General features: G+C 36.5%; 3 protein-coding genes and 1 long non-coding RNA gene across 6 annotated transcripts; 1 reads left to right on the top strand and 3 right to left on the bottom strand.

Annotated features, from left to right (window-relative positions):
• Nucleotides 1-3: 3 nt before the first annotated feature.
• Nucleotides 4-1,663, top strand: LOC113644620. 2 transcript variants are annotated; one of them, XR_003441023.2, is made up of 3 exons: nucleotides 4-98; nucleotides 281-406; nucleotides 549-1,663. It is a non-coding gene; the product is annotated as an uncharacterized LOC113644620 (long non-coding RNA). The 2 variants fall into 2 exon arrangements; XR_003441024.2 differs by having other exon boundaries at nucleotides 13-98; nucleotides 269-406.
• On the bottom strand, nucleotides 1,420-13,760 carry si:dkey-17m8.1 (C-Jun-amino-terminal kinase-interacting protein 4). 2 transcript variants are annotated; one of them, XM_047811806.1, is made up of 28 exons: nucleotides 13,623-13,760; nucleotides 12,372-12,813; nucleotides 11,763-11,957; nucleotides 11,495-11,615; nucleotides 11,047-11,117; nucleotides 10,734-10,801; nucleotides 10,472-10,526; nucleotides 10,215-10,378; nucleotides 9,498-9,739; nucleotides 9,319-9,376; nucleotides 9,045-9,197; nucleotides 7,787-7,829; nucleotides 7,354-7,481; nucleotides 7,073-7,126; nucleotides 6,510-6,680; nucleotides 6,188-6,314; nucleotides 5,976-6,059; nucleotides 5,098-5,145; nucleotides 4,794-4,935; nucleotides 4,613-4,655; nucleotides 4,460-4,540; nucleotides 4,315-4,382; nucleotides 4,057-4,205; nucleotides 3,791-3,962; nucleotides 3,165-3,278; nucleotides 2,978-3,073; nucleotides 2,739-2,831; nucleotides 1,420-2,417 (listed from the first exon to the last, which is right to left on the bottom strand). In XM_047811806.1, exons 2-28 carry the CDS (start codon nucleotides 12,468-12,470, stop codon nucleotides 2,308-2,310), a joined length of 2,949 nt encoding a protein of 982 aa, XP_047667762.1. In that variant the 5' UTR covers nucleotides 12,471-12,813; nucleotides 13,623-13,760; the 3' UTR covers nucleotides 1,420-2,307. The 2 variants fall into 2 exon arrangements, with proteins under 2 accessions (XP_047667762.1, XP_047667763.1); XM_047811807.1 differs by having other exon boundaries at nucleotides 12,763-12,813; nucleotides 13,623-13,759.
• Nucleotides 13,761-15,667: 1,907 nt separating this feature from the next.
• msmp2 (microseminoprotein, prostate associated 2) lies at nucleotides 15,668-17,560 on the bottom strand. Its single transcript, XM_047811543.1, has 4 exons — nucleotides 16,992-17,560; nucleotides 16,718-16,835; nucleotides 16,398-16,506; nucleotides 15,668-15,870 (listed from the first exon to the last, which is right to left on the bottom strand). The coding sequence occupies exons 2-4, from the start codon at nucleotides 16,833-16,835 to the stop codon at nucleotides 15,705-15,707; spliced, it is 393 nt and encodes a 130-aa protein (XP_047667499.1). The 5' UTR covers nucleotides 16,992-17,560; the 3' UTR covers nucleotides 15,668-15,704.
• Nucleotides 17,561-23,265: 5,705 nt separating this feature from the next.
• zgc:174935 (uncharacterized protein LOC796019 homolog) lies at nucleotides 23,266-26,806 on the bottom strand. The gene is made up of 4 exons (XM_047810743.1): nucleotides 26,379-26,806; nucleotides 25,935-25,989; nucleotides 25,427-25,541; nucleotides 23,266-23,760 (listed from the first exon to the last, which is right to left on the bottom strand). Exons 1-4 carry the CDS (start codon nucleotides 26,673-26,675, stop codon nucleotides 23,691-23,693), a joined length of 537 nt encoding a protein of 178 aa, XP_047666699.1. The 5' UTR covers nucleotides 26,676-26,806; the 3' UTR covers nucleotides 23,266-23,690.
• Nucleotides 26,807-27,903: the final 1,097 nt, after the last annotated feature.

Below are 27,903 nucleotides of genomic sequence, written 5' to 3'. Positions count from 1 at the left end.
TGACGTACTTCCGTGTGTGTGTGTGTGTGTGTGTGTGTGTGTGTGTGATTGTGTGTGTGTGTCCGCTCCAATTTTGTCTGGGTATGTTCCTGTGTAAGGTATGATGGTGGTGGTGGTGGTGGTTAATAGGGGGTATGGTGATTATTATTATCAGTGTTATTCATGTTAATAGCATATGTATGACCTCTTTATGAAAGATTAAACAGCAGCGTAATTCAGTGCTTTATTACATAGACTGAAACATTTTCATTAAAACCTGCTGATCCAGTTCTCTGACTAGGAGGAGAGAAAACCATACACAAAGGCAGAGTGAACAGGTGACACATCAGCCTGCAAGGGTGTAGGTGAAGGTGGAACTGAAAGAAAAAGACTTTTCCACCTCTGAAGGAAGGAACATATGTGAAAGGTACATGATTAGATTTGATCTAATCTTTTAATCCGAGTGCTGGTATCATTTTTCCATCAGTGATAAATCCTCAGGTTGCCGGACACTTACCGTCTGGTCACTGTACTATACTCTTTTTTTCTGATTCGTCTCTTTCCATCAGGCCATTATGTCAGCTGAGAATGAAGGGCTGACCCATTGTAAATTCATCCTGGTGTTCGCCATTACTATGGACCTCATTGGGATTACTATACTCCTGGTGGGAGTCTTTGTCACTTTAGAAGTTAAAGGTCAAGACTTTGGTGATCTGCTGGTCTACTCGGGCGTGCTGTTGGTCCTGATGTCGATGATCGGCTGGGTCATGTGGTACAGTGGCAACATTGAAGGCTTGAGCATAACAAAGGACCTTGGAAATAAACACAGTGCTGTGGATCGCCTAGCTCACACGCTCAGTCTGCGCATACGAGGGAGCCGTCGTGCAAAATAGGATGACCTTCTTGGAGCTGAGACTTCTCTTACTGGAGTGACAGATTACCTTCAATGCTCAAATGTCCCAAAATAGTATAGGTATAGTGGTGTGGTTTATTAGTTATCTTAAATACAACAGTTTACTGACTACTGGCTGTACTTGTGAATATAATTTATATATTTATTTGGCAGAAGTAGGAACCAACAACCTGATAGTTTTGTGTTTATTTAGAACTCTACACACACTCTATAATATGGATTTGATCGTGTGAATGTACCAACAGTACACATGAGAAGTTCTGGTTTAACTCGTTCACTTTGATATCCCCCGTTTTAAAGGTGTGTAAATAGTACAATTTTACTGGTTTTACTGAGTAATAACAGTAAATTATACCCATAACAATTCTGGATAAAGACTGTGTTCTAAATTCAGGACTGTATATTTGTTACGTTTTGATTTGTGCTTGGGTTAATTATGATTTAACTTTGAATGGAGATTTTTTTTTTTTTAAAAAAAGGTATGTATATACAGATGGTGTTTTGTATTTTAATAAATAATATTGTACTTAAAAAAGTAAATTAAACTTTAATAATACAGGCTGATGTGTGTTCACATATACACCATAAATTGGCCAGTATTTCCAGTTCTCAATAATTAATGTTCAAGTGTAGACATGTTCTGTCAAATACAAACCTCATAGTAATGTCTATATTGTAACATTCTGAACTCACATGCAAATCTTGAGGCAAATTTCACATCGCTTTACATGAATACTAACAACGTTCCAAGTATAAAAATAGTTTGATCAACCTGGGGTACTTTCCAAATTCTTACTGCATTTAACAGACCTCACATTAAAATAATTTACACAGTATAATTGATATGGACTAGTTATTAAGGTACACGTTGCGATCAAGGCATAATGATCGTAGCTGAATTGATCTCTGTTTGCTCACTCATTGTTTTCTTGTAGTTTGACAATTGTACATGAACCCACTAAGAAATTAATTAAAAACATCCTTTTAGAGAGGATGATGTGGTGGCCACAATTTCTAGTACGGATTCAAGTTTATGTGTCGATCTGTCTGATTGCTCAATCGTTTTTGCCGCAAATCTGCAATATTAGGAAAGAAAAAACACAAAACTGCAAAGAACTACTGTACCAAACAGGTTAAAACTGAGAAACAAAACAGTAAATCAAAATCAAAACTGCACTGCAACATTTGTCAGCATACTCTCTTTGCTGGGTCATTCATTCTGAGTGCTATATAAAGTAATACATGTCTGACATCAACACATCACTTAATTCCATTCTTTGCTCTTTCAAAGGCAATAACCTGGAGAAGGGTCAGACATATAAGTGCACAGCAAGGCAAACATGTAAAGTGTGCGTCTAAATGACAAACACTAAATGATAAATACAGTACATATTAGCATACAGACAATATTAGTGTCAAAGAGAGGAGCTAGGAACAGACTGAGTCGGGCTCTGCCAAATGATTAAGTGACTTCGTTCTGATCTCTGTGGGACATTTTCACCAAGTCCATCACTGACTTCATCACCTGTAGAGGTGGAAACAAAGATCATATTTATTATTTATTTATTACTTATTACTATTTTATATGCAGTTGATCCGATATCATACATGGAGCAAAATACAGGCATATGTTACAAGAGAACCTGCTTCGGTCTGCTAAAAAAAAATAATGAATTTTTTTGAATATGAATTGAATTGAATATGAACATTTTAACATACTGCAATCCAGTTACCATCTAGAACAATCTGTGTAACTCATTTGCAATTCAAATGAATTACTTAAGGGAGTTAAAATACTTTTGCAATGCACAGAAGGAACATTAAGAAACAACGGTTTGTGACTCACCAATACGGAAATTGATGTAGCCTTCACCACCACTGAGGATAAGATGAGAGGTAGAGGCAGCACCATCTGCTGAAACACAAGAACCACGGCAGCCTGGAAATATGTCAAGAGCAGATAAGAAAAAAGGGTCAGGCTGAGAAGTTTGCACAAGCTCTACAACATAAAGGTATGTAAAGCTACAATATAAATGTGCCATTTAATATTTATGGAAACAATACTGATTTTTGAGCAAGTGTCACCTGGAGCTGAGATGATGAATTTAACTGCTTGACGGTGACCATGAAAGCACAGCTGAGCTAAAGACAAAGTGCAATATGGGATAGAAGACTCAGAACCTGCAAAATATTTACAAAAGGAGAACATCAAGCAAATTCGGTCATATAAAAAACTGATTCTTGTACAGCTATGAAATACAACACAACTCACCGAGTGTTAACGGGATGGAGAAAACAGCACCACTTCCTGTGCCCACCCATAGCCTCCCACTGACCACAGACAGGGCAGAGATCTGAAGTGGTGAAAGGGACAGAAATGCATTGCCTGGAAGCAAGGTAAACAATATGAATATATCTTTTAAATCATCTGCGAAACATTTTTTTTTTCAAAATATATGTTACAGTTTAAATAAACCTGTCAGCACTCACAGGGATACATGTGTCATAATGAAAGAAACCTAAAAGATTTATGTTGTAAACTGTATGAAAATGAGGTGTCAAATATCTGCGATAAACATACACCATCTAGTACACTGTAATTTATGCAACAAAATGAAAAAAAAAGTTATTTCAGCAGTTATGTAAGAGCAAATATTGCAGAGCTGACTCAAGAGCAACAATTCTCCTGTTTGTCAAATGCTGTGACTGACATTTAACTTAATGTTTTGATCTTCCATTATAATTTTGAATCTATTTTAGTTATTACATATTTAAATAACTGAAAATCAATATATAGTTATATTGAATCAATAAATAATCAATAAATAGTTGTTGCTATTAGGTGACATCTGCAAGTGCTAGTATTATCAATTCACAAAAAAAAATTGTAGCACTTGCCTAAAGCTTTGGTTATCACTGACGAAACATCAGCCTCCTGTAGTGGTCGTCCAGTTGTCCAATCAAAGAGCCTAAGGGTGGGATCCAGCCGACAGGAAGCCCAAACTCCACTTCCTGCTGCGCACAGGAAGCGAACCTGCTGTTCGCTTCGTTGTGACACTGTGAATGATTTCTGCAAGGTCAGAAGGAGAAGGAAAACATCAACTGTAAATCTTATATTCATGCTGACATTTAGTTGTATGACAAAGCTTCTAGTGCATACATACCATCACTTCCCTCTTCTGAACATCAATCATCAACACTTTGTTCCAGTATCCCACCCAGAGACAGCCGCTCTTTGCTAAGCAACAGCGAATGGGCTGCAGAGGAGTTATGCCCAGTGACAATACTTCATGAGAGTGAAGATTCCATCCACCTTAGAAAAGCAAAAACTTCAGACCCATGATTTACAGCATGCCTGTTTCCAAACCAAGCCAAAAGTCAGCCCAGAGTGTAAATGCATTAAGACTGAACAAGAGACACACCGGAACTGTAGCTGAAAAAGGCGAGCATTCCGTTTCCTAATCCAGCAATTACCTGACCTGGTGAGAACCTAGAAGTAACAAAGTGGTTAGAAATAATTCTCTGATTGTTGCACAAAGTACAGAAATCAGTAAAGCAAAAACTCACGTAAGAGAATGCACCCCCTCCGAGAGACTGACTGACTGCATACAGCGCCTCCTAGAGCCAGAGGCTGGATGAACGAGCACGCTGATAGACAAAAAAATTGGTTCAAAAATTGAAATCATTTAAAATTTAATTTAAGACATTATATTTTCATACCCTCCGTCCTGTGTTCCAATCCATACAGTCCCAGATGTTTCTCCTGAAGGAAGAGATGAGTAAGAGTTGAGCAGCAAACAACAACAACAACAACAACAACAACCAGTACCAAGCACACAATCATAAGCAGTTCATAAACTAAGCAGAAACTATTTCAAGCATGTTCACTGGCTGAACTAACCAGTTGGAGGCACAGCACAAATGCACAGAGCTGGAGAGGTGGGCGGAAGGCTGAACTGATCCAGGATGGTATTGGACCGTGCTGGGTCAATAACTGTGACATCACTACTGGAAGCGGGTCCAGTGATTGCCCAGACAGAACACTGAGATTGGAGGCATGAGATATGTGTATAAGAATCAATGACATGTTAGGGCAGGTGGAAAGTGGGTGTTTGCTTCTGTAAGGCCTTTGTGTGTTCTGTGTAATTATCCAAAACACTGAGCTGATCTTAAACCAGTTATAATAGATCAAGATATCAACATACATTCTGCTCTCCTGATACCTCTGGTGGGACTGCAACAGCACAGGTCAGCTACAATAAAGAAAAACATGCATTCAGGGAAAGGTGCAGCTATAAACTACTGATAGATTGAGAAACAGTTCAGAGCACGGTCAAAAATTTGCAGTCAGTTAAAAAGTATGCAGTAGTTTGGGTCATACAGTACAGGGCTTTATTTATACTGTTGATTTAAATAAATAAACAAACCTCACAATGTGAGCAAATATTAATAAATTAAATATATACTAATAAAATGCATGCAGCATATTAGAGCATACAAATTATAAATAAAAATTCTTAAACCAACATTAGCCCTATTCCCTGTAACAAAAGGTAATCTTTTGGTCTTTTAAATAACAGATGAAGCTTTTGTTTAAAGTTAAAAAAAACCCCCTAGGTTTTAGTTTACAGTTTGCTGTCACAGTTTAATACCAAGTAATACAAAGAAATCTATGAAAGCTTCTACTTGACCAAACAATATATCATTAAGCACTGATTAAGATCACAGAAAATTATCTACAAAAAAAGCAGTTTTTACGTGCTCATTATTTATTGCTGACACTTTTATTTTCAGTTCTAATTATATGAATTAAAAAAAATTAAATACAGATTTGTGATCAGTTTTCTAAAATATTGTCCAATAGCTTGCCAAAAAAAAATGTCATCTAGCATCTGTTATTCCTGTAAAATCTTTATGCATAGAATGACTACTTTCACCCTATGGACTGTAAAGACTTTATTTTCAGTGATCTAAACAATGAATTACTTGAATTCCCACCAACTGTCCCTCAATAACATTTTATATAAAGATATATAATATAATTAAAGAGGTCCATTGAAATTTAACTAGCTGTGATTCTGACCTTAGCAGAAGCATCTCTTTGGTCGAGCAATCGCAACTGTGTGAGGACAGGCACATCTTTAGGCTCCAGAAGTGGCTCAGTGTTCTGGTTCATACAGGAACACACAAACAGAATTTTAACAAAACAGAAAATCTGTAAACGGATCTAATTATTTTAAAGAAATGACAATGCTGAAAAATTGAGCTTCACTATGCATGTGCAAGTGTGCTTACCTGTGTGCCAGTCTGAGAAAGAGGCACACTCCAGCCATGCACCTGTCTTTTCCCCAGACTTCCCCACACGTGAGAACGGATCTCCCGGTAGAGCTCTCTCCTCCTCAGCCTGGGAGATAGAGAATCCCTGAAGAGACAACCAGAGCACCAATCACTTAAATAATTTGTAATACAAAAAAAAAACCCCTATAAAAAAAATCACTATTGTTTGGTGTTGTGAGGGATGAAGAAGCAGTTTTTATACAGTATATAAACCAAATAGCTTAGTAAAGCTGAACATCTGCATCTATAAACATGAGAAACAGACAAAAAGACAACATACTCTGTCTGAGTCACACTGACGAGGTGAGGGTTATGAGGTGAGGCCACTGGTGAGGTAGTGGGAGAGGGAACAGAGGGGACAGTAAAGGCCAAAGCAGCTGGGGCAAAGGCAGCAGGAGCCAAAGCAGCTGGGGCCAGTTGGTCCTTCGACAAACCAAGGAAACGGTTAAACCTGTGAAACAAGCACCAAACTAATTAATTACAATCATCATCACCTTCTCATATAACCAAAGTCTGTGGTTTTAACTGGTCTTTCAATAACACTTTGAAATTCAGGCACTGAATTATGTGAAATTTTCCTCAAGCACAACGTGTGCAAGTCATATGTGCATGTAACCACTCTAAAACTACTCTGGAAAAAAAAAGAAAAGAAAATGTGATCCTGAGTGTGTGTGTTTAAATTTATCCATCCATATATATTTATGTATTCCTTATTTGGCATCGATTTGAACTATTCTTTATGATTTTCAATCATTTTTCTTGCGTTTGTATTAAAAAAAAAATTCCATTTGACATTGGAAACTGCAGAGTTGGTAAATAGTAGGAAAATAACGTGTTCCAAACCTCTTCCATACACTGCTCTTCCTGTCTTCTGGGATCTTTTCATTCTTGGTAACACTTAAAGAGGAGAACAGCAAGTCAGTCAATGTAAAAAATAAATAAGTTTATCAGATTGCTAAATATTAGAGTATGCAGATGAGAACTTATTCTGAGATTTCTAATGCATGGACTAATACTCAGGACTAATATTTTATTTTACACTATTTTGACTTTGCAATATATTCAACTGTCTGAATGAGCACAGGAGATGAATACATTATCATGGGAGATGTAGTTGAACAGACCCGTGAGCCTGAGTCCGCCGCAGAACATCCTGTAGTTCAATCAACCGCTCTTTATATTGGTTCTTCTCCATGACCACACGAGCCATCTCTGAACGTGAGAACCGACGGTGAGAGTTAGGCAAAGAAGCCTGGTGGGGAAAGGAATGACAGTAGCTGGTATAATGCATACAGTTTGTACTAGCAACAAGAAAAACAATTATAGCACCAACACAGTTTGGCTTATAGTTGTCCCTCTAAAGTTTAAAAAAATCCTTTCATCCTATTCCAGCTCTGATTACACTTAAACCATGTGATCATGGGTTGCAGAACTTTGTTCTCCTTGCTTGGCCTTATGTTTTGCAATAATAGAGGTTTGGTAACAATATAGGGATGAAGAATTTATTAGAAATGTTTGAACAACCACAACTCAAGATCAAAATGAACACAAACTTACATCAGAGTCTTCAGCCTGTGATGCTTTCAGTTCTTTGTGGAGCCTGAGATGATAGAGAAAGACAGGAATACAGAGCATGGTGAAAGGAAAAAAAAATAAGGCATGCAGGGTTTTATTAGACAAAGGTGATTTTTATATTTTAAAATGTTATGATTTCAAGCTCTTTTTCACATACATAGCTTGTATTTAAAAAAAAAAAAAAAGTTCCCTAAACCCTCCTTATTCCACAGAGAAGTCTGGCATATCTACTCACTCACTCATTCATTTTCTATCGCTTATCCGAACTACAGTACCTGGGTCACGGGGAGCATGTGAATATCTCAGGCGTTATCGGGCATCAAGGCAGGATACACCCTGGACGGAGTGCCAACCCATCGCAGGGCACACACACTCATTCATTCAGTCACACAATCACACACTACGGACAATTTTCCAGAGATGCCAATCAACCTACCATGCATGTCTTTGGACCTGGGGAAGAAACCGGAGTACCTGGAGGAAACCCCCGAGGCACGGGGAGAACATGCAAACTCCGCACACACAAGGCGAAGGCGAGAATCGAACCCCGACCCTGGAGGTGAATTCTCATTCCCCGGCATATCTACTACAATATTTAATTAGTATCTAAACAGGGCAGGAAAAGTGGGTATGAAATCCAGATGAAAAGGCCAATGTTAACGGTGTAACCGATCTTAAGTTTGTTGGAACTGACAGACATCAGTCAAAATCAATCAAGGTTTTCTATGAACTAACCAAATTCTTAAAAAGTACTTTTTAATAAAAGTACCTTTTATTAGCAGACCTCTTCTACAGCTTGGTGGACACATAGAGCTCTAGTACGAGTTGTGACTTTCAATTAACAAATTTCAATTAACAAATTTTATTTTAAAAACATTTCTCGTTTTTAAAATAAATCTGCTTGAGTAACATATCAGTATAGCAGTGATGTTAAACAGTACATATTAGCTTACCTGTTAGAAATGGCATGATGAATCTATGCATTTGTACATTCATATTCTGCAAGCTAGTACTATTATAAAATCACCCACCTCAGAGCCAAAATAAAAAAACTCACAACATTACTAGGAGTATCCCACAAAATAGTAGAGTGTTATGCTTTTATATTTGCATTCTGCCATTTAGTCCACTAATATAAAGTCGCACTGTTCCATACGAACAATTGCTTCATTTCAGCAAGAATCACAGAAAGAGAAAATGTTAATAAACCTGAGAACAGAACAAAAACCATACACTTTACCTTTTGGTCTCTTCGTCCATTTCCTTGGTTTTGCTCTCAAGTCGGTTGATGGTTTCCTGGCAGGAAGTGAGCTCCAAGTTCAGGGCAGACCTCTCATTTGTCAGTTCCTCTACACGAGCAATAAGAGCCTTACGAGCAGCATCTACTCTCTCACTAAAAGAGAGTGAATAAAATGCAGCTGTATTGTGTGATTTAAAAACACATTTTTTAATCAGAACATCTAACATAGTTCTGAAAAAAAAAAGCCTACATAAAAAAGCAAACCAGTTCTTACTGGGTGTGTTTCAGTTCCTCATACTGTGAAAGAATCTCTTCAAACTGGACTGTGCTGCCTGCATGGAAACCACACAGAGAAAAAACACACCAACCTGTCATGACTTGTGCATGTTGAAATTTTCATATAAATCCAGGTCTAAGAAATGACTAAACCAAACCTGTATGCTTTAAACCTACCTCTCACACTGACTCCATGGTCCACACTCTCCACGTATTCCTGACTGAGTTCCGAGAGCTCGGAAAACACAGAATCTGTGTTTCTCATCTCCCACTCCAAGCTGTCCAGGTCCTTTTCCTTGTCCGCTTTTTCATCGTCTTGATTGCTTTCCTCTTCATCCTCACCTCTCTCCTCCTTAATCGGTCTGATCTCTTCCTCGAGACTGCAGTTTGGTTCTCCACCTTCTGCTCGAAGGGGAGTGCTGTACACACAAACAAACAAGTTCATGACACCCTGGTCACAGCATTTTGTTTTATATCCCAACTGTTATAATTACAATATAGACTTGATGTGCTTGTGTTGTGCGTGATTCTACATTTTACTGAAGGTCCTAAATGAAAGACTATATCTGACTCACTAAATAAAAATAAAATTAAATGACACTATTCATCAAAATAAGCCACTGTATTTCTTCTTTCTCAGTAAGAAAGAATCAATGTAATCAAGATTAGACATGATGAGCTACTGCTACTGCTTAATAAGTAACTAGATTGAATCTGCAGTTCATAGAAGGAAGGGTTTCTATTCCAGTAAAAAATGATTTAGAAACGAACCAGAAATCAATCCAAAAAAAAAAAAAAAAGGAAAAACAGAAACATAATGGGGCATATAGATTGAGAAAGAAGAATATTGTAAATAACTAACTAAATGAATGAATAGCTAATTGCACATTGTACCTTGCTTCAATAAGGCCCTGCAGCTGGGCCAGCTCTGGAGTAGAGCTGATGATGTCACTGATAAAGAATGAATTATTGAAGGTTTCTATTTTGATCCCTTTAGTGTCTGTGGAAGCTGAAGTTTCAGAAACGTTGGAGTTGGAGTCTTCAGGTGGCACCTCACGCTATACAGAGAAGGGGGAATCAAAAGACTTGTGAAAAAGACTGTTGTGTAAAAGTTATGTTTTATCAGGTTAATATGCAATGTGCAACATTACCTGGATGGCTGCATTTTCTTCAGGTGGCTCTGTACTTTTGGAGCGAATGTGATTTCTACAACATAAGACGCAACACTCGTGATACACGCAATGTTATATGTTAATGTTCATTTTATGGGGCACTACATGCAACATCAGAAGTATCATGGGGAAATTCTTTACTATTCTACAAGTCATATAGCAATGTGTGATTTCGGATAACATTCTTTGGAGGAAAAAAACACAGTGGTGCTAAATAGGAAAGTAAATCATTCTAAAATACCTTAAAGGGGACCCTTCCCTCTCCAATTCCTTTTTCTTTTCCAGTAGATCTCGATATGTCAGGACTAACTAGAGAGAGAGAGAGAGAGAGAGAGCGAGAGAGAGCGAGAGAGACAAAGTATTTGACATTGTTTTTGAGTAAGAATTTTCCCAGGATAAGAAAGCTTTTAGTGCACATTCAGAATATCACTAAATGAGACACAGTTTCACAAATTTACAGAGTACAGAAGGAACCAAAGTGAAAATGCTTGAAAATGGCTGATGTGCTGCAATGTACTTTGTGATAAATGTCAATGGAGAAGTAAGATACTGACCTTACTGTGTGTGTGTTTCAAGGTGTTTAACTCTCTGCCCAGACTTGCTCTCTGCTCCTCCAATGCCACCACTGAAGAAAACAGAACCAACTGAGATTTAAAGAAACTACAAGGGAAATTAGGTGTAAATTTGTTATGTAAAATGTGCCGAATGAGATCGTGTTTGCATTTAGAAATGCCAAAAGGGTGCTGACAAAAAGAAAAAGCTTGTTCATTCTAGCATGAACCACGTACATCAATTCCACAAAATGTTTATATCCTGACAATGCTATATACCCGCTGTGGCCATAAGGCCAAAAGATAAAGAGCAGCAGTGTTCTCTGTAAGGGTTAGCTTTATTCTGAGAATATTCAATATACTCTGAGAAGGGCAGTTATTGCTTTCCTTTGGGTGTTTTAATACAATTCAGATCAGTGGGCCCTCACACATAAGGGAATGTTGGTCTTACCCTGGTCAGCTTGCTCTCTGGCTTTCTTTTCCAGATCTCTTTCTCTCTTTTCCCGCTCCTTGTCTCTTCCACGCATTGCCCTCCTCTCCTGCTCAAACTGATCATCTAACTCCAAATAGCGCTGCAGAGGTGAGAGCGTAAATTGACACACAAATGCATTACCTTTAAAAATGTAAAATAGAAAATGTTTTGGTTATGCACAATATAGACAGGAATCAAGTTGAATGTCAAAAACATTTAACTCATCCAAGTCAAATATAGAACTCACCTCCTGGCTCTCCCTGCGCAAGGTCCTCTCTCTCTCATACCTCTCCAGCAAATCTGCTCTCTCTCCTTTCTCCCTCTCCACAGCCTCCTCGCTCTCTCTCAGCTGAGCCCGACAGCTGGCGAGGCCTTCAAGAACCCACACCAGGATGGGCAGCAGTGATTCAACCACATCTGCTCCATGAGTCTCCACAACTGACTACATAGTAATAAGAAGTTCAGAAAAACATAGCTTATAATCCACAAACACAATGTGATAAAGAGGGGGAAAAAGCAGAAAGTGTTGGACATATCCTTTATCTACAGCATCACTACATCAGGGACTTTTTATTATTATTTTTTGTCAAGTGTGAGACTTATCTTCATGCACAGCCACTAGGACAGGAAGAGCAGTTCACTACGTCAGGGACTTTTTAAGGCACAAAGCTACATTTCACTTCCTTTATGAAACGATGCCAAAAGCATGCTGTGTAAATTCTTAGTACAGTTTAGCAAAGCGTTCATCTATGAAATGCTGTCAGATTTCCAAGCTTTGTTTGTTGGACATCTTAGCTCAGTCTGGTATGTGACCTGAATGTGTAAAAAGAGCAAGGTGTGTATTATGATTTGTTACCTGGAGTTCAGAGTACAATTTTCCCGCCTCCTCGCTCACAATGTCTGGGTCCAACTCCAGGTCTCCCAAGCCACTCAGTGAAGTTTCTCCATACTCCATTTCTTTGGTGTTATTTTTGTTTTTTTCTCATTCAATGTCTGACTCCTGTATTTCACTTTACCTCCCTACACAAATGCTTACTTTACAAGAATTCCCTTCCGTCTGTAACTTAGACAGTCTTGGCCTCCATTTGAAATCTCCTCAACCTTCAACTGTGGTTTTTAAGCAGATGAAAACACACATTTGTGTTCCTAACTATTTAGCTGAAATTAATACCCAACTACACATTTCTACCTCATTCCAATGATCTATAAAAAGCACATAGAGTATTTCACAACATTACACCACTGACCGTACGCTGAGACAGGCTTAACTAATGTCTGGTGGGGTTTTGTTGTCCATTCTGGAAAAGAGGAAGAAGATTATTGCCTTGAATTATCATATCAACATTGTAATTGGTTAACCACATAAATACTGTTTAACTTGCATAGCACAGTTTTTTGTAAACAGAGGTCTTTATATGTGGCTACTGAGGAGTGTAATTGGATTTACTATGTTTCACACTAAATCAGTGGCTCTCACAGACACAAAATGGTTATTATACTCCATAAGAGTAAGTATAATAAGAGAGTGTGTCTCTCTCTCTCTCTCTCTCTCTCTTATTGTACACTATAATCCAACTATAAGCATACAGTTTATATATCCATACACATTGTATGTTCAGAAATTTGAACGCTTTTTGAAGGCTTGAGTTGGATTTATTTTATAGTTAAAGGGGTTTAATGTTCTTAATGATGCTCTGATTAACTAAATTAAGCAGAACAAATAAAAAAACACACAATATTACCCAATTATGTTAAGGACAACAGGGAGAAGGTGTAGAGAACATGGAGCAGCTGAACCGCTAACACAATCGATTTATTGACAAGCTGTTAGACTTTATTTACCTTTTCTCAGGTCATTTCTACACCAAGCAAAAATATTAAACGGCGGCTGGATTAATGACTTCACACGTGACTATTAGTATATAATATATTATGTACAGGAGACATGATGTTGAGACAAGACAGGGCCTAAGTGTGTACAGTGTCTCCCAAACAGGAGCAAACTGACACAAGACACCTTGAAAACTCACCGTCTGTTTCATTCAACCTGTAGTTACATATAAGTCAACATGAACATAGAGTTAACATAAAAATAACGCCAGCTCACCTGTGTCTATTACTGCGAACAACCTCTTCGTCTCGGTAGATTTCCAATGTTTAGCTTGATATCGATATCAATTACTCTGAAGCAGGTTAGAGAAGAGGCGTGGAGTCGAAAGTAATAAGCGTGTCAGTCGTCAGGAGACAGCCAATCATATTAAAGAAACCTCACGGTGTAGCCAATCATGGCAAAGAAAGGGCGGGACTTGTAGGAGAAAAGGGGGAAAACTTTTCTTGAAACTTTAGATATCCACGTGACGAGAAGCGGTCATGTGACGTGGGGCCACGAAAAGTTAAAACCACGCGAAGTATTTTGCATTCCGAACACTATCATCAAATCTAGCGATATTAAATCAACGTTCGAAGGTCAGACTGTGAACTTTCTAAACTCGTTGTAGTGTCCTGAACTGACCTTTAACACGTGTTTGGCAGCGAAATACAACTGAGGTGTATTTTAATAAATATCAGGTTTCATCAGGACGGAGACTACAGGAGGAAACACCAACCGCATGGACTGTCTCTCTCTCTCTCTCTCTCTCTCTCTCTCTCTCTCTCTCTCTCTCTCTCTTTGTGTGTGTCTCTCTCTCTCTCTCTCTCTCTCTCTCTCTCTCTCTCTCTCTCTCTCTCTCTGTGTGTGTGTGTTTCTCTCTGTGTGTGTGTGTGTGTTTCTCTCTCTCTCTCTCTCTCTCTCTCTCTCTCTCTCTCTCTGTGTGTGTGTGTTTCTCTCTCTCTCTCTGTGTGTGTTTCTCTCTCTCTCTCTCTCTCTCTCTCTCTCTCTCTCTCTCTCTCTGTGTGTGTTTCTCTCTCTCTCTGTGTGTGTGTGTTTCTCTCTCTCTCTCTCTCTCTCTCTCTGTGTGTGTGTTTCTCTCTCTCTGTGTGTGTGTGTGTTTCTCTCTCTCTCTCTCTCTCTCTCTCTCTCTGTGTGTGTGTTTCTCTCTCTCTCTCTCTCTGTGTGTGTGTTTCTCTCTCTCTCTCTCTGTGTGTGTGTTTCTCTCTCTCTCTCTCTCTCTCTCTCTCTCTGTGTGTGTGTGTTTCTCTGTCTGTCTCTCTCTCTCTCTGTGTGTGTGTGTGTGTGTGTGTCTCTGAGTGTCTGTGTGTGTGTGTGTGTGTGTGTGTGTGTGTGTGTCTCTCTCTCTCTGTGTGTCTGTCACTGTGTCTCTTACTCTGTCTCTATCTCTGTCTGTTTCTCACTCTTTGTGTGTGTCTCTCTCTGTGTCTCTGTCTCTCTCGCTCTCTATGTACGAGAAGCCCTTATTAGCTAATGCCTTGCAGTTACAGCCTTTATCAAACACCCAGGTCACACCAAAACCAGGCAAACTCAAGAACACACAATTATTGTCGCAGATGTGACTTCTGAGTATGTCAATATTTAGCAAGTGAAATTATACTAACGCTTCTAAACATAGTGCCTGACCTACTTTTTCAGCTTCCAAGCTGATATGATACAGTACGCATTGTGAAAATACAGTTTAGTCTGATGAACTATCATGTGCCAGAACACAGGCTGAGCTGCTCAAACTGGTAGTCCATGTTTACATCATCTTTTTTTCTTAAATACATCTCTACACTGAAGCAGTTTTCTTTCTTCCAGGATTTACATGCTGGGAAATATGGCATAGCAGCTTGTCCAGCCTGCCCTGGATTTTGATTCAAATTAATCTGGATTTTTCAGCAAGGATCAGTTTTCATGCTCAAGTCCCAAATTATTCCACAGCAAATAATTTAAGTGCAGTGAAACTATATACTGAGACATATTGGACTCTATGCTATGTTTTTATTTTAAATATATTAATATTTTTTAAAACTATAATCACACAGAAACAATATATGTTTTTTGATGACATTTTATTAACTCAACATGACATGAAACAAATATTCTGGGAATAAATAACAATCAAATAAATTGAGTACAAATTATTGACTATTAGTATTAAATAGACCTTTAGATTAGATATTTAGTAAAATCAGTTAATCAGATATTTGCCCCAGATACATGTACATATGCTACAGGAATTTTACACACACATCAGTCTATTAGATTCCTGTATTTTGAACAATATGTACAAAAAACAGATTATAATATAATTAATTAAAACATTGGGTCATTGTCAGATTTCCAAGTGTCTGGACGTTTCCCCAATTTCCCATAGAGACAGGGAAGCTTATGATTAGCCTTCATCACAACTACACTGAGACATGAATCGGGCTTCCTGATGACCTCACACCAGTCTGGATAATCTACTGGCTGCAGATTGCTGTTTAGGGAAAAAGTAATACAATGATTAGTGTTTATTAATTTATTACAAAAAGAAGCAGAATTTCCACATTTACAAACTCTTGTATGTATAACATTAAGTGGAACTCTTTATCTGTATCTACATGATTTGATGCATTGTGCTGCTGTTGCATGTTTGGCTGATTGGATAACTGCATTAATGTGCAGGTGTTCCATATAAAGTGGATGGTAACTCTAGTTAATGCAGCACATAAGTACATGCAAAATTATGCAGCAAAAAAAAACAACAAAGTGATTTTTTTTTGCATATATAAAGGTTTAAACATTGAATGAATACTAAAAATGACTCATTCATCTAAATATAAATAAATATAATGCTGTTTATTTATTATCATACATGTGCTATAGTTTTGTTGAATAGTCATGCATTGGAGAAATATCAGTAGTATCAGTAGTTTTTATGTAGCTTATCCGTTTTACTAACTAAGATTTGATGCATTTCACATATTATAGCCAATTCAAAGGAAATGAGATTCAAATACTTACTGATCACAGCAACCTACTCCAAAGGGTTCCATACACACACAGTGGTAACAGTCATTTGTAATCCAGCTGTCACCAATACCAAAGACCTGACCCTGATATTCACAGCTCCCTGTGTAAAAAATGCATAGTGGTAATACATGCACTATATAAATCAATCAAATTTTAAAAATAATTGTACAGCACATCATGCACAAATTTAATTTAACAAACATGAAAAAATACACAATTTCCAATTAAAATAGTTTGTTTGTGATATTTGAGGTAGTAATGGTAAAAGCTCAATATGATTGTTTACACATTACACTTATACAGAAACATACCTTTAGTGTTAAAGGTACATTCTCCATGGCTGTAGACTGCTAAAGATGGAGCAGCTGTACTCAGAAGACACACAGCCACCAATAGTGCACTAGTGGCATCAACATCAATGGCACCCATCTGCAAAACAGTGGCCTATATTATCTGGCTTTACACATTAAGTAATCATCTTCATGTAGTCATATATGCCTCACTCACACATTATCACCACATGAGACCGTTTTAAAATCTCAGAAAGACAATCATGGACTAATGATTAAGAAAAATGATAAGAACCTTAAGTCGAACTTATTTTGCTCCTCTTTAGCTTTGTATTTTGCTGCAGTGTTTGAGGAGGTCTCTCTGTGCCTTGCTCTGTCTGGTCTTCTATCACTTCTGTCCTGGTGTATTTGACAGAGCTACGATGGGTTTGGAACCTTAGTTGTACCTCTAGTATTTATACATACATGTGTGACCCTCCTTCTTTACGCTCAGACACCAAAACCCCTTTCCTTTTATACAAACACAAAAGGTAAAGCCATTAACCTTTAGTCATGTTACAATAGTACAATAACAGCATATTTACTTACACATTTTGTTGCTTCTTGCCTGTAGTGATTGTGTGTTTCTCCCGAACATGGGGCGGCAGAGCGATGCAGAATTTTTTGCTGATTTTTTTTTTTCATTAAACCCATGCCTCAGAGTCTGTGCTTGACTAAAAAGAGTGTAACCTTATGAGGTCTTTTACTGTTGTAATATGTCCACCTCGAGGTTTGATGTGTTGTGAATGCTAAGATGCTTTTCTGCTCACCATGGCTGTAAAGAGTGATTATTTGTATTATTATAGGCTTCCTGTCAACTCAGACTGATCTGGTCATTCTTCACTGATCTCTAAAGGTGTTACAGGATGCAGACCCTCTGCACACAGTATGTTGTGTTTTTTTTGTACCATATTTGTGTGTGAAAGTCCCAGGAGATCAACAGTTTCAGAAAAACTCAAACCGCCAACACCCATGCCACAGTTACATTTACATTACAATAACTGATTATCTTATTACAGTGGGATTTGTCGAAGAATAGGATGTATTAGGCAGTTATCAAAGTTGACGTGTTGTATAATTTATATATAAATAACGAACAGTGACCAGTGTAATAACAACGACAACAACAAAATAATAATAATCATTTATTAATCATATATGATGTGTAATTATAATCTATTTGGCTCAATATGAAGCAATTGTAGAAATATTGCATGTTTGCAATAGATTTTCCATGGTGACTATTGCATAAGTACGTTTAATAGATATTTCAGCTCTTTAGGTAAAACCCAGAAAGCAGCAGCTGATGGTGAGACAATATGTTTACGATGCTTATCTGACTGCCTACAGTTTGTTTACACTTCTTTTCTTTTAATTACCCTGTAATCCACTGAATGACTGTGTGTGTGTGTGTGTGTGTGTGTGTGTCTGTGTGTGTGTGTGTGTGATTTTAAAGTGTAGCCCTTCTTCCAGCAATTCATTCATCAGATCACTTTAATGAAATGAAATGGAAAGGTCGCTTATTTATTTTCATCAGGAGATCACGTGGTCCTAACATAATATTTGTCACCTTAATGCAAAACGTGACTTTGTAATTAATTGTATTTTCTCTCTGTATCACATGTATTAGATTCATAGGCTGGAGAACTGGTGAAAGCACAAGTGCATTAATAACAGTGCTGGGAAAGGAAAAGTAAGCAAAGCATGAAGAAATTCCAAGGTTAGAGTGGCTATGAGACATGACTTTGCTTACTGAGTCATATATTGTGTTAATCTCTATATTTTTAGTACATGTACAGTGTAAGGAAAAATAACAGAGGACCTGAAATGCATAGCTGTATGAATGATTTGAATACAGATGTTACAAATGTTTACAGAAGTGTTTGTACTATTTTGTTGTAACCTAATGTAAGAAAAGATTTGTGAAGAAGTCTAAGCTTCTTGGACAAAGAGCTTCTAAACAAGGTCATAAGTGATCTCATTTCTTCTTCTTATTTTTTAATAAATATGGACAGATATAGGAAGATATGGAAAGGAACTAAACCAAATCCTGACTAAATTTCTTCAGCTCAGAGTTTTACTGTAAATTCACTGCACTCGTAAATAAAACCTCATGTTTTTTTTTTTTTTACAATATATCATTATTATTTTTCCTATAAAATCTTATTTTATTTATTTATTTATTATTTATTTATTGGTGGTGTTTATTACCATGTAACTAAGACCTTCTCACCGAAACCGTGTCGATTGAACCTTTTTTCCCCTCATTTTGCTTTAATTTATCTTTTATTTTTTCATGTACAGAACATAACAAGGCACAATGTATTCACAAGAAATTGTTCAGTAAAAAAATTATGTTTTTGAAAACCAGTTTCTACTTAAGTACCCAATAAAAGTCATTAAATTCAATAAATTCACTTGAAAGTCTCCATATTTATTCACATATAACATTTATTCACTTTTAAACTTTATGAAAATAGTCGGATTACGAACAGATGCAGCTAGAAGAATTATCAGAAAGAGGAGATGTATATAATTGACTTCAGGACATTTTGTAATGCAACAGTACATGAGCACATTGTGGCTGTAGAGGTAAAAAGTTTATTGTTAGAACTAATCTAATACTTGTGATGGTACAGTACCTTTAGGTAAAATGACGAATTAGGTAAGCTGACGAAATATAAAGATGAGCAGAGTTGTGCCAGGCTCTATAGGAATATGTCTGATATTTAGTTGATATGATATGAGGAAAACAACCGAATATCAAACATATCACATAGCCCCAGGCCTGCTGCTGAAGAGCCAGGTACCTGCAAACAGAATATGGGGCTTCAAATGGATTTCCACATGAATCTACAGGATGTCTACAGGCATCATTGTTTACTGAGAATATAGGGAGATAACTAAGGATAAACAAGGAAAAAAAGACTAGAGCAGGGGTTAAACAGATAAGGGAAATGCACAAAGAAAGAGAATAATCTCACATGTACACTACAGTATAACAATAAAACCTTAAAATCCTAATGCCCATTATAAATCACAACTATTACCGCAAAATGTCAGGAACAACAGCAGAAGTCAAACCATTACACAAATCATCACGGATGCAATACAGTGTCAGTAAACACAATCATTAATCACACAGTTACAGAACTTACCATGTAGTGAAGAAGCCTTGTCTACACTCTTATTAGCACTTAATCTGCTGCATACCACAGACATACATAAATGAAACAATTAATCCATATAATGTGCTGTGTAGTACATCAGAAAATCTATGTGTGTGAATAGTATCACTCAGATGGGCATACATATATATATGCGTGTCCCTGGCCGATGTTTTACAGCCCACACACACACAGGAGTTAATTAGCAGCATATTGATCAGCGTGCCTGCGGCTCTTCCTCCTGCATTAGGCTGATCAATAAATGTGATTTCACACACATGCACAGAAAGAGGACGAACAGTCGTATCAGTCACTCCAGGCACAAAATTCCCTTATCAATATCATAATGATCAGGTCCATTCCACACCACTGTCCCAATTAGCATTATGTCCATTATGATTGCCAAACTAACTGCTGATAACTTTTTTAACCAGTCATTATCCACGCCTATCACTAGACTACTAGACATAATTATTATGTTTTCTTGATTTTTCTTAAATTTAATTTAGTTATTAGTAAATTAATATTAAGTTATTTAGATTGCATTAGATAGAAGTTAGCAGAAATTTAAAAAAGGGGTTTGCTTGATTGTTTATTGTGATTTTCTCATTAAATTTATTCTCATTTGAATTTATTCTTATTATAAATTCTTATTAAAGATGAGTAGATTGCCTTTTTTTACTTTAACTATTTATGCATGATTTTCTTTTACTGTACTATTTTTAAAGAGTGATGTATATAATTTCATTTTGCTATAGTTTTATAGTTTATAGAGCTCTTGGAGCAGAGAGGGTTAAACTTGATCAAGGGCCCAACAGTGGCTTGGCAGAGCTGGGGCTTGAACCCTGATCCTCTGATCAGCAAGCCAGAGCTTTAACCACTTGAGCAAAATAACTACAGTTTAAAATTTCATAATATTTTTGTCCAAAAAGACATGGCATATCATTTCTCTCTTTCTCTCTGTGAGCTTCTTCTCGACTTTATGGAGAAATAAACATAGCTATTTCATTTTTTGTCCCTGTTATTATTGTTCCATTTATTCATTTGTATTTTGTTAAGTATTTCACTATTCATCTTCCCTATTTTATTTCCTATTATTGTTTTGCTTATAACTCAACCAAAAGGTCATGAACTAATGAAGTCAGAGGACAAGCAGGTTTAGTGACAGCAGACCTGCTGAAAAAGTAATACCTGATTTTGTAGAATATCTTCCTGTCCTTCCAAACTTGTGCTTTTATTCACTCAAAGGATCAACAAAGAACCGATGTTGTGCTCTGCTCTTTAATTACAAAATAATTCAAATTAATCACAATAAAATTCATTCATTAGTAAATAATCACATTTGTATTTGCCAAATATGAAAAATCATAATCATATTCTCTGTCGTTCTTATTTTGTTTTCGGTTCTGTTTAAATTATATCGGTTACAATATTTAAAATGTTAGGTATTAAGTGTTTGCTAAATGAATATGTCATTATTACACTATAGAACAATCTGAATTAATGAGCTGTATGCGATGCAAGGTCAAATTTCAATGTGAAACTCAGAGAAACATGCAGGTGTAAAGTGGAAATCTACTGGTTTCTTCCTCCTCCCTCTGCTGTGGTTTTTGTCCAGAGTCCAACTGAACAGAGTGACCTTCTGAGTGAGCTGAGGCGAAAGAGGATGCCACTAATTGTGTGACCTAATTGTGAGCCTGGGGGCAGAAATGTCATTGGTGGTGTGGAACAGCAATATAGGGAGGAGTGCAAACACATGCTCACTCAATAAAATTCACATGTTCAGCAGAAGCCTTCAGACAAAAAACTTTTAGACACAGTAAAACATCCACACGGACTGTGATGCTTCAGAGGTAATAAAATCAACAGAATTCTGAGATAGCCGTCTTGAAATGAAAAGATTATAGTGGCTCTTTATTTATATTTAATATGACACATATGTGAGAAAGTGTTCTTAATTTGATCCACTTATTGGCCACTAATAATGAATAGAACTGTTATTTAGTTACTTGACAGATTCAGTGTTTTAAATAAAGGGTGTAGAGCACAATTAATACTGAAAAGAAATATGAGCTTAGATTAGTCTTTTATTTATTTATTTATTTATATATTTATTTATTTATTTATTTATTTATTTATTTATTTATTTATTTTTTAATAAACTGTGTGCACTTCACATAGGTGGTACAAATATTTAGGGGTTCTAGTAAATGTAAATGAAATGTAATACTCTTTAGTGCATTTATTGTGCATTTTGTTTAGTGTACATTTTCATAGTTTGTACTGTGTGGACCAAAAATGTACATTTTATAATATCCTTACAACAGGATTAATTAAAAAGAGGAAAAAACTCAACATTTTTAGTGAATTTTGAAAGTTACCTTGTTACAGAGTAGATACAGACCCGTATACTCACCTTACACCTTTTCCAAGTTTCAAATATATGCATTGTTTTATTACACTTCAACAAATCTATTTATTAACCACACTGTTGGATATTGGTATAGTGCTGAGATTCAGTGAGGTTTCTGGTTGGTTGCCACACTGTGGCTAGGAACACTCTGAGGTAATGGGCTGAGGATGATGAGGAGTGACAGTGAGAGGGTCAGAACATTTTGTTTGGTCGATATAAACTAGTAAAATATATGAAAGTGTATCCTGGATCCTGATGGAGGGTCAGAACACAACACAGACATGCATACTGTACAATAAAGCAAGGTAACTAAGATCAGAAAATCTGATATCTACAGTATGTGGTAGATAAACAACAGGATGAAAACGGGATGTAGTAGCCTAGTGGTTAACTTGTTGGATTACTATTCGGAAGGTTGTGACCTTGAATCCCAGGTCCAATAGCTGATACAGCTGGGCCCCTAAGCAAGGCTTAGGTTTTCTCAACTGCTCAATTTTCATAAAATGAAATAAAAATCATTCACTCATCGAAAAGCCACTCTGGATACGGACACATCTGATAAATGCTGCGCACCAACTGTACAGGATGTATAAACAGTGCACAAAGGTACACATATTCTATCTGTCATAGTGGCATCAATACACACAGCACCCATAATGGCAAACATGAAAAAAACCATAGTTAAATCAAGCACACATCTTACCCTACTTTTATATGTTTGCTTAAATAAACTGAGTCACATTCTGTACCAGGACAGAAAACAGAAAATACACAATTAGTGCATACCAGCTTAAATCATTCATCTTTTCTTAAAAATGTCTTGAATTTGTTTTTAATTGGAGGCTAAAAGAAAATGAATTTGTTATGTGCTTTGCATTCAGTTTTTGAGACCAAGAAACATACAGTATTTATTAGAAGCTTAATAACAAATAAGAGTCTTGATGCATGTCTTCCATATAGCCTGAGAGATGGTGGAACCAAACTCATATAAACTTTATTAAAGTTTATAAACCATAAGACATATCACAGTATAAGAAATTCTAGCATGCATATGGAAAAACAACCAAAATGTGAAACTGAGAAAAAAAAATTCAGTGCAAATTCTAAATCACCAAACTCAAAAATCTGAAGCTTACATTCCTTCAACAAAGCACGAGAAAAGCAGATGACATTTATAATGAACAAAAAAGAGAAAGAAATCTACAACTTACATTTGTGTCTGTACATACTGTAGGTCTGCCTGTATATGTGTGTATGTTTTCCTTTTGATATAAATAATAAAACCTTGAGTTTTCACATATTTATCTTCTCTAACCTTAAAACTTCAACCTTTTGACATGTACTGTATCTTTGTAGCTCCTGCCTTTGTCTCTCATTAGGCTGCTTTAGCAGCTCCAGGATTTTGCTCTACTTGTGGTACAGCAGGTTCAATACCACATAGTTTCCTATCAGAAAAAACAAAAAATAATTATTTACAATTTAAGCAGCTTTATTTTAAGCATCATGCCACATTCCCAAAGCTTTCAGAAAACACACTAATGTAGACATTAAGATTGATACACAAACTCTGAGACTCGGTGTAAATAGATGAAATGCTAAGGGCTGCCTGAAGATGGAATTAATACAGGAAAATTAAGTGCAATAAAGTATATACAGGAGATGCATTTTATTTATATTTATTTCTTTTATCAATATCTATCTATCTTAACCATCAGAATGAGAAAAAAATGACATGATCGGCTGGTTTGAGTGTTTCTATATCTGCTGGTCTCAGGATTTTCAATCGCAACAGTCTCTAGAATTTACACAAAATTGTGCAATAAAGAAAAAACATGGGCTACAACAGCAGAAGACCAGGTCAAGTTCCACTTCTGTCAAAAAACAAAACAGACTGGAAAATTATAGCCTGGTCTGATTAATCTTGATTTCTTCTGAGGTAAAAAGATGGTAAAAAGTCTGATTAATGTAGATGATGCCATGGTGTGGACAATGTTTTCTTGGCACACTTTAGACTCCAATCAATAATAACACTCAAATCTCAGGTCAGTTCATTAGAGCCAGCACTCAAAACTCTCTCTGGAGCAGTCAATAATCCCCACATGCTTAAAATAGGACAATACTCAGAACCTGGATTTTTCTTGACTCCTCTACACAACACACACGACCTCGACTTTGCAGTACACATATTGCACCTATATTGCACTACAGTTATAAACATCTGCTTTTAATTCACAATTCTACCTCTGATCTGCATTTTTATACACTACCTCTAAAAAAGTTCACCACCTTGATTTAACTAAGCAAATATGTAAAAGCTATCTATTGGAAAGTTACTGCAATGATTAATGTGTTTCAGTTGTAAACAGGCTATTTAACCCTAACTGATGCATTGAGTAACTTCTCATTTCTTAACCAGTCATGTCAGAAGACATAGAAAACAACTAAGGAGATTGCTGAAAGGAGATTGGGAAAGATTTTAGGAAAGAAACGAAGGATAGATGGGACGCAGCATCTTTGAGGAAAAAATGAGTTTGGAAAAAAAATCGAGAATGATCTCTAAAACATTTGGTGAAATCAAATTGTTAAAACAATGATATGAGGTTATGACATGGGTTTCCTTCAATTGGTCTTTTCTAGGTGACTACGTGAATACACTGAATGAACAGGTTTTTCCAAGATGACAAGAGGCCTGGATATAACAAGAGGCCTCAAGAGTCATATGACTTTTCACACATGAACTGGTCACCACAGAGTCCAGACCTTTGCCCCATTTAGAAACTTTGTGTTGGATAATATTGTAAATAAAAATACAATTGACTATAAAAGTCATTAGTCCAACCAGTATAACTAAGAACGAGTATATACAGTAATCACCACAAATGATTTTATCATGCAGCCTAGACTCTTAGGAGACAACTGAAATGTGTTTTAAGAATCAGAAACGTCTAGACTCCAAATAAGACAACGGGTGTTTGTACAAAAGGAGCTTTATGGCTAACTGTACCACCCTGTTGACCAAACAAACCATAAACAGAATCGGTAAATTTCAACAATAGCACAGATCCACTTTGTAAACACAGTGTAAAAATAAAACTGCAAGCATATACTCACATCCCCTCTACAGAGGTCTTTTGGATGTAGTCACACACTTTGCTTTGTATCTCAAATTCTTTCTTGAGTTTGTTTATCTGCTCATTCAAATCGGACTTCTTCTTCTGGAACTCAGCTGATGATAGAAGTCCATGAAGAAACAACAGTTTGAAGTAATAATTTATTTTTTACTTAACAGTAATCTGTTAAAAAAAACATTGCATTTTCCATTGACACAATGTGTCATCTGACAATAAAACTTTGGGGTGCTTTAACTAAACATGGCCACATGGGGTCAGTGTTCAACAAGCCACAATGTCTGTGATTGTTAGGAGTTTCAGGTTAATCCAGGACTTAGCTCTACCCATAAATTGAGCAATTTGAATAAAAGGTTTTAAGTGCAAATTCATCTATAACCTTTTCACTTTTTCTTTGCATTTTTGTTGCATTTTTTAACATAAATCTGGATTAAAAAGAAACTGTTCTAGCAAACATCCTTCTAAATGAACTTAGTAAATATTGTACTCACTGTCAGTTTTGCTTCTCTCTGCTTCCAGAGAACCAATTTCAGTCTTGATCTGACTCTGTAATGAAAAGCAAAACAGATCAGATCATTGGAAAACGGTGACATAAATTATTACTACACATGCATGTCTCTGCCTTCCCCAGTATACTTGCCACACTCTAAGAAAATAAAAGAAAGAAAAATAAACTGTACTAAACTGTCAATTTATACAGTATGTCACTGAGCTCATACTCTTTCATTATCTTTTATACCTGTAGTAAGTAAACTTGACTCTCCAATGACTGAACATTGAGAAAGAGATAAAACACTAATACTGCTGTAAATGGACCAGGTTACAGGAGTAATACATTGCTACAAGAAAATTAAGTGTAATAACGTTTTGCCTGCTAGTCTATCTTGCTGGTCCATCTTTGACTCCCCCAAACCCTTATCCATATCTTCCCTCACCAGATCATTATTGCATGTGTTCAGCTCAGCTTTTTTTCCATCTGCAGCCTCCTGAGTCTTTTTGACTTTGTCTGTAAGTTCCTCAGTTTGTTTCTTGGTTTCGTCCACCCGACCAGTGGCCTCAGCAATATTTCCCTGTAATTCCTTCAGCAAGTCAGTGCTCACTTGGATCTTTACATTCTCCAAGTGGTTGCTCTTGGTCATTTCCTGCACCAAGTTTGTCCTTGAGTGAATGATGCCCAATAGGCCCATGATGGATGCCACCATCAAGCCCAGCACCACTGCAAAATTCTTCATGATGAACTTCAGGAGGAAAAGGCAAGAAAGAGAGAGGCAAATGTATATACGTCTGTAACAGCGAGCGATCGAGGTGGTTCCACCAGCTCTACAACTTTTCCACAAACAGGAACTGTTGTACTCAGACTTTCTACTGTTTAAGTAAGGCGTGGCTTTAAAACACTGATTCGTGAGTGTCAATGGGCATGTCTCTATTAAACGACTGCATGCAAGCAACAGAAACGTAAAAGTTTCACAAGAGAGATACGAGAAAACGTAAAAGTTTCACAAGAGAAATTCCTCACCGTTTGCAGAATGAGTTACATTCAACCCACTAAACCATTGTTTAACTTGATAAACCGGTCTGTGTTCCAGCTGTGCTGCAGTATCAATTTCATATTCAAATTCACATTCAAATTTTATTTGTTACTTACAAAAATAATTAGAATGGTACAAACAAAAATAATGTACAAATAAAATTAAATAAAACATACATGGCATATGGGAAAACTATGGTGAAAGTTGCAATAATTTGAAAATAAAAAAATGATTAGATCTGTAAGTCAGTATGATGAATATGATTCAACACACTTAAGAAATACAGTTAAAAATGTTTTATGTTGTGTTGCTTTACTGTGATTTTCTTGAAATTTTTTTAGAAGTGATTTTAATTCGCTCTGAATTTGTTTGGATTTTGAATGATGAATTTAGAATTTTGCGGATGCCATGAATAAGTATGTATATCTTCATTCTACTATTTATTTTTTCCTTCACATGTCAGTGTCTTGACGGCAATAGGCATTAACAAACAATTAAAAAATGGTCCAAACGTATTTATAACAAAAAAAAATCTAATCTTTTTTTAAAATTTTTTTTTAAAGAAAAATATTCTATGGTCTTGTTGAGTCAAAACCTTACAGTATTGTTATTTAAATTTAAGCAATCAGTGGGTGAATGTAACAGAGGTGTATTGAGTCTAAAGGCCTGTTCTTTCAAAAAAGACAGTGTTTTTATTGCAGATTACCCACATAGTTTGTCTACTCTAATATTTTAAGTAACAGTAGCTTTGTTCCAACTTGCACCTTGCTCCACTTGTATGTTCATAGGCTTGTCTGTTATTATGTGTTCTGTCAAGAAAAAAATTAAAAAACAACAGGCTATCCATTAGTATAAGTACCTGTTTTTTTGCATTTCTTCCAGCCCTGCCTTGTCGCTGTAGTCACACCTAAGTATCTGGTTGGACAGGTAA

This window comes from Tachysurus fulvidraco, chromosome 3 (assembly GCF_022655615.1).
Source record: "Tachysurus fulvidraco isolate hzauxx_2018 chromosome 3, HZAU_PFXX_2.0, whole genome shotgun sequence".
NCBI lineage: Eukaryota > Metazoa > Chordata > Actinopteri > Siluriformes > Bagridae > Tachysurus > Tachysurus fulvidraco.
The sequence above is the reverse complement of the archived record's forward strand: the minus strand, read 5'-3'. Positions and strand labels throughout refer to the sequence as shown.

What these genes read in the sequence shown, in the direction of transcription:
- si:dkey-17m8.1 (XM_047811806.1), bottom strand. Translation starts at nt 12,470, where the DNA reads ATGGAGTATGGAGAAACTTCACTGAGTGGCTTGGGAGACCTGGAGTTG. An exon ending in AAGAAAATGCAGCCATCCAG is followed by an intron (nt 10,379 to 10,471) that starts GTAATGTTGCAC and finishes TTCTCTGTATAG; the next exon opens with CGTGAGGTGCCACCTGAAGA. An exon ending in GAGGGGGTGCATTCTCTTAC is followed by an intron (nt 4,383 to 4,459) that starts GTGAGTTTTTGC and finishes TGTTACTTCTAG; the next exon opens with GTTCTCACCAGGTCAGGTAA.
- msmp2 (XM_047811543.1), bottom strand. Translation starts at nt 16,835, where the DNA reads ATGGGTGCCATTGATGTTGATGCCACTAGTGCACTATTGGTGGCTGTG. An exon ending in ATGTACCTTTAACACTAAAG is followed by an intron (nt 16,507 to 16,717) that starts GTATGTTTCTGT and finishes TTTTTTACACAG; the next exon opens with GGAGCTGTGAATATCAGGGT. An exon ending in GGAGTAGGTTGCTGTGATCA is followed by an intron (nt 15,871 to 16,397) that starts GTAAGTATTTGA and finishes TTCCCTAAACAG; the next exon opens with CAATCTGCAGCCAGTAGATT.
- zgc:174935 (XM_047810743.1), bottom strand. Translation starts at nt 26,675, where the DNA reads ATGAAGAATTTTGCAGTGGTGCTGGGCTTGATGGTGGCATCCATCATG. An exon ending in ACACATGCAATAATGATCTG is followed by an intron (nt 25,990 to 26,378) that starts GTGAGGGAAGAT and finishes TTTTCATTACAG; the next exon opens with AGTCAGATCAAGACTGAAAT. An exon ending in AAGACCTCTGTAGAGGGGAT is followed by an intron (nt 23,761 to 25,426) that starts GTGAGTATATGC and finishes TTTTTCTGATAG; the next exon opens with GAAACTATGTGGTATTGAAC.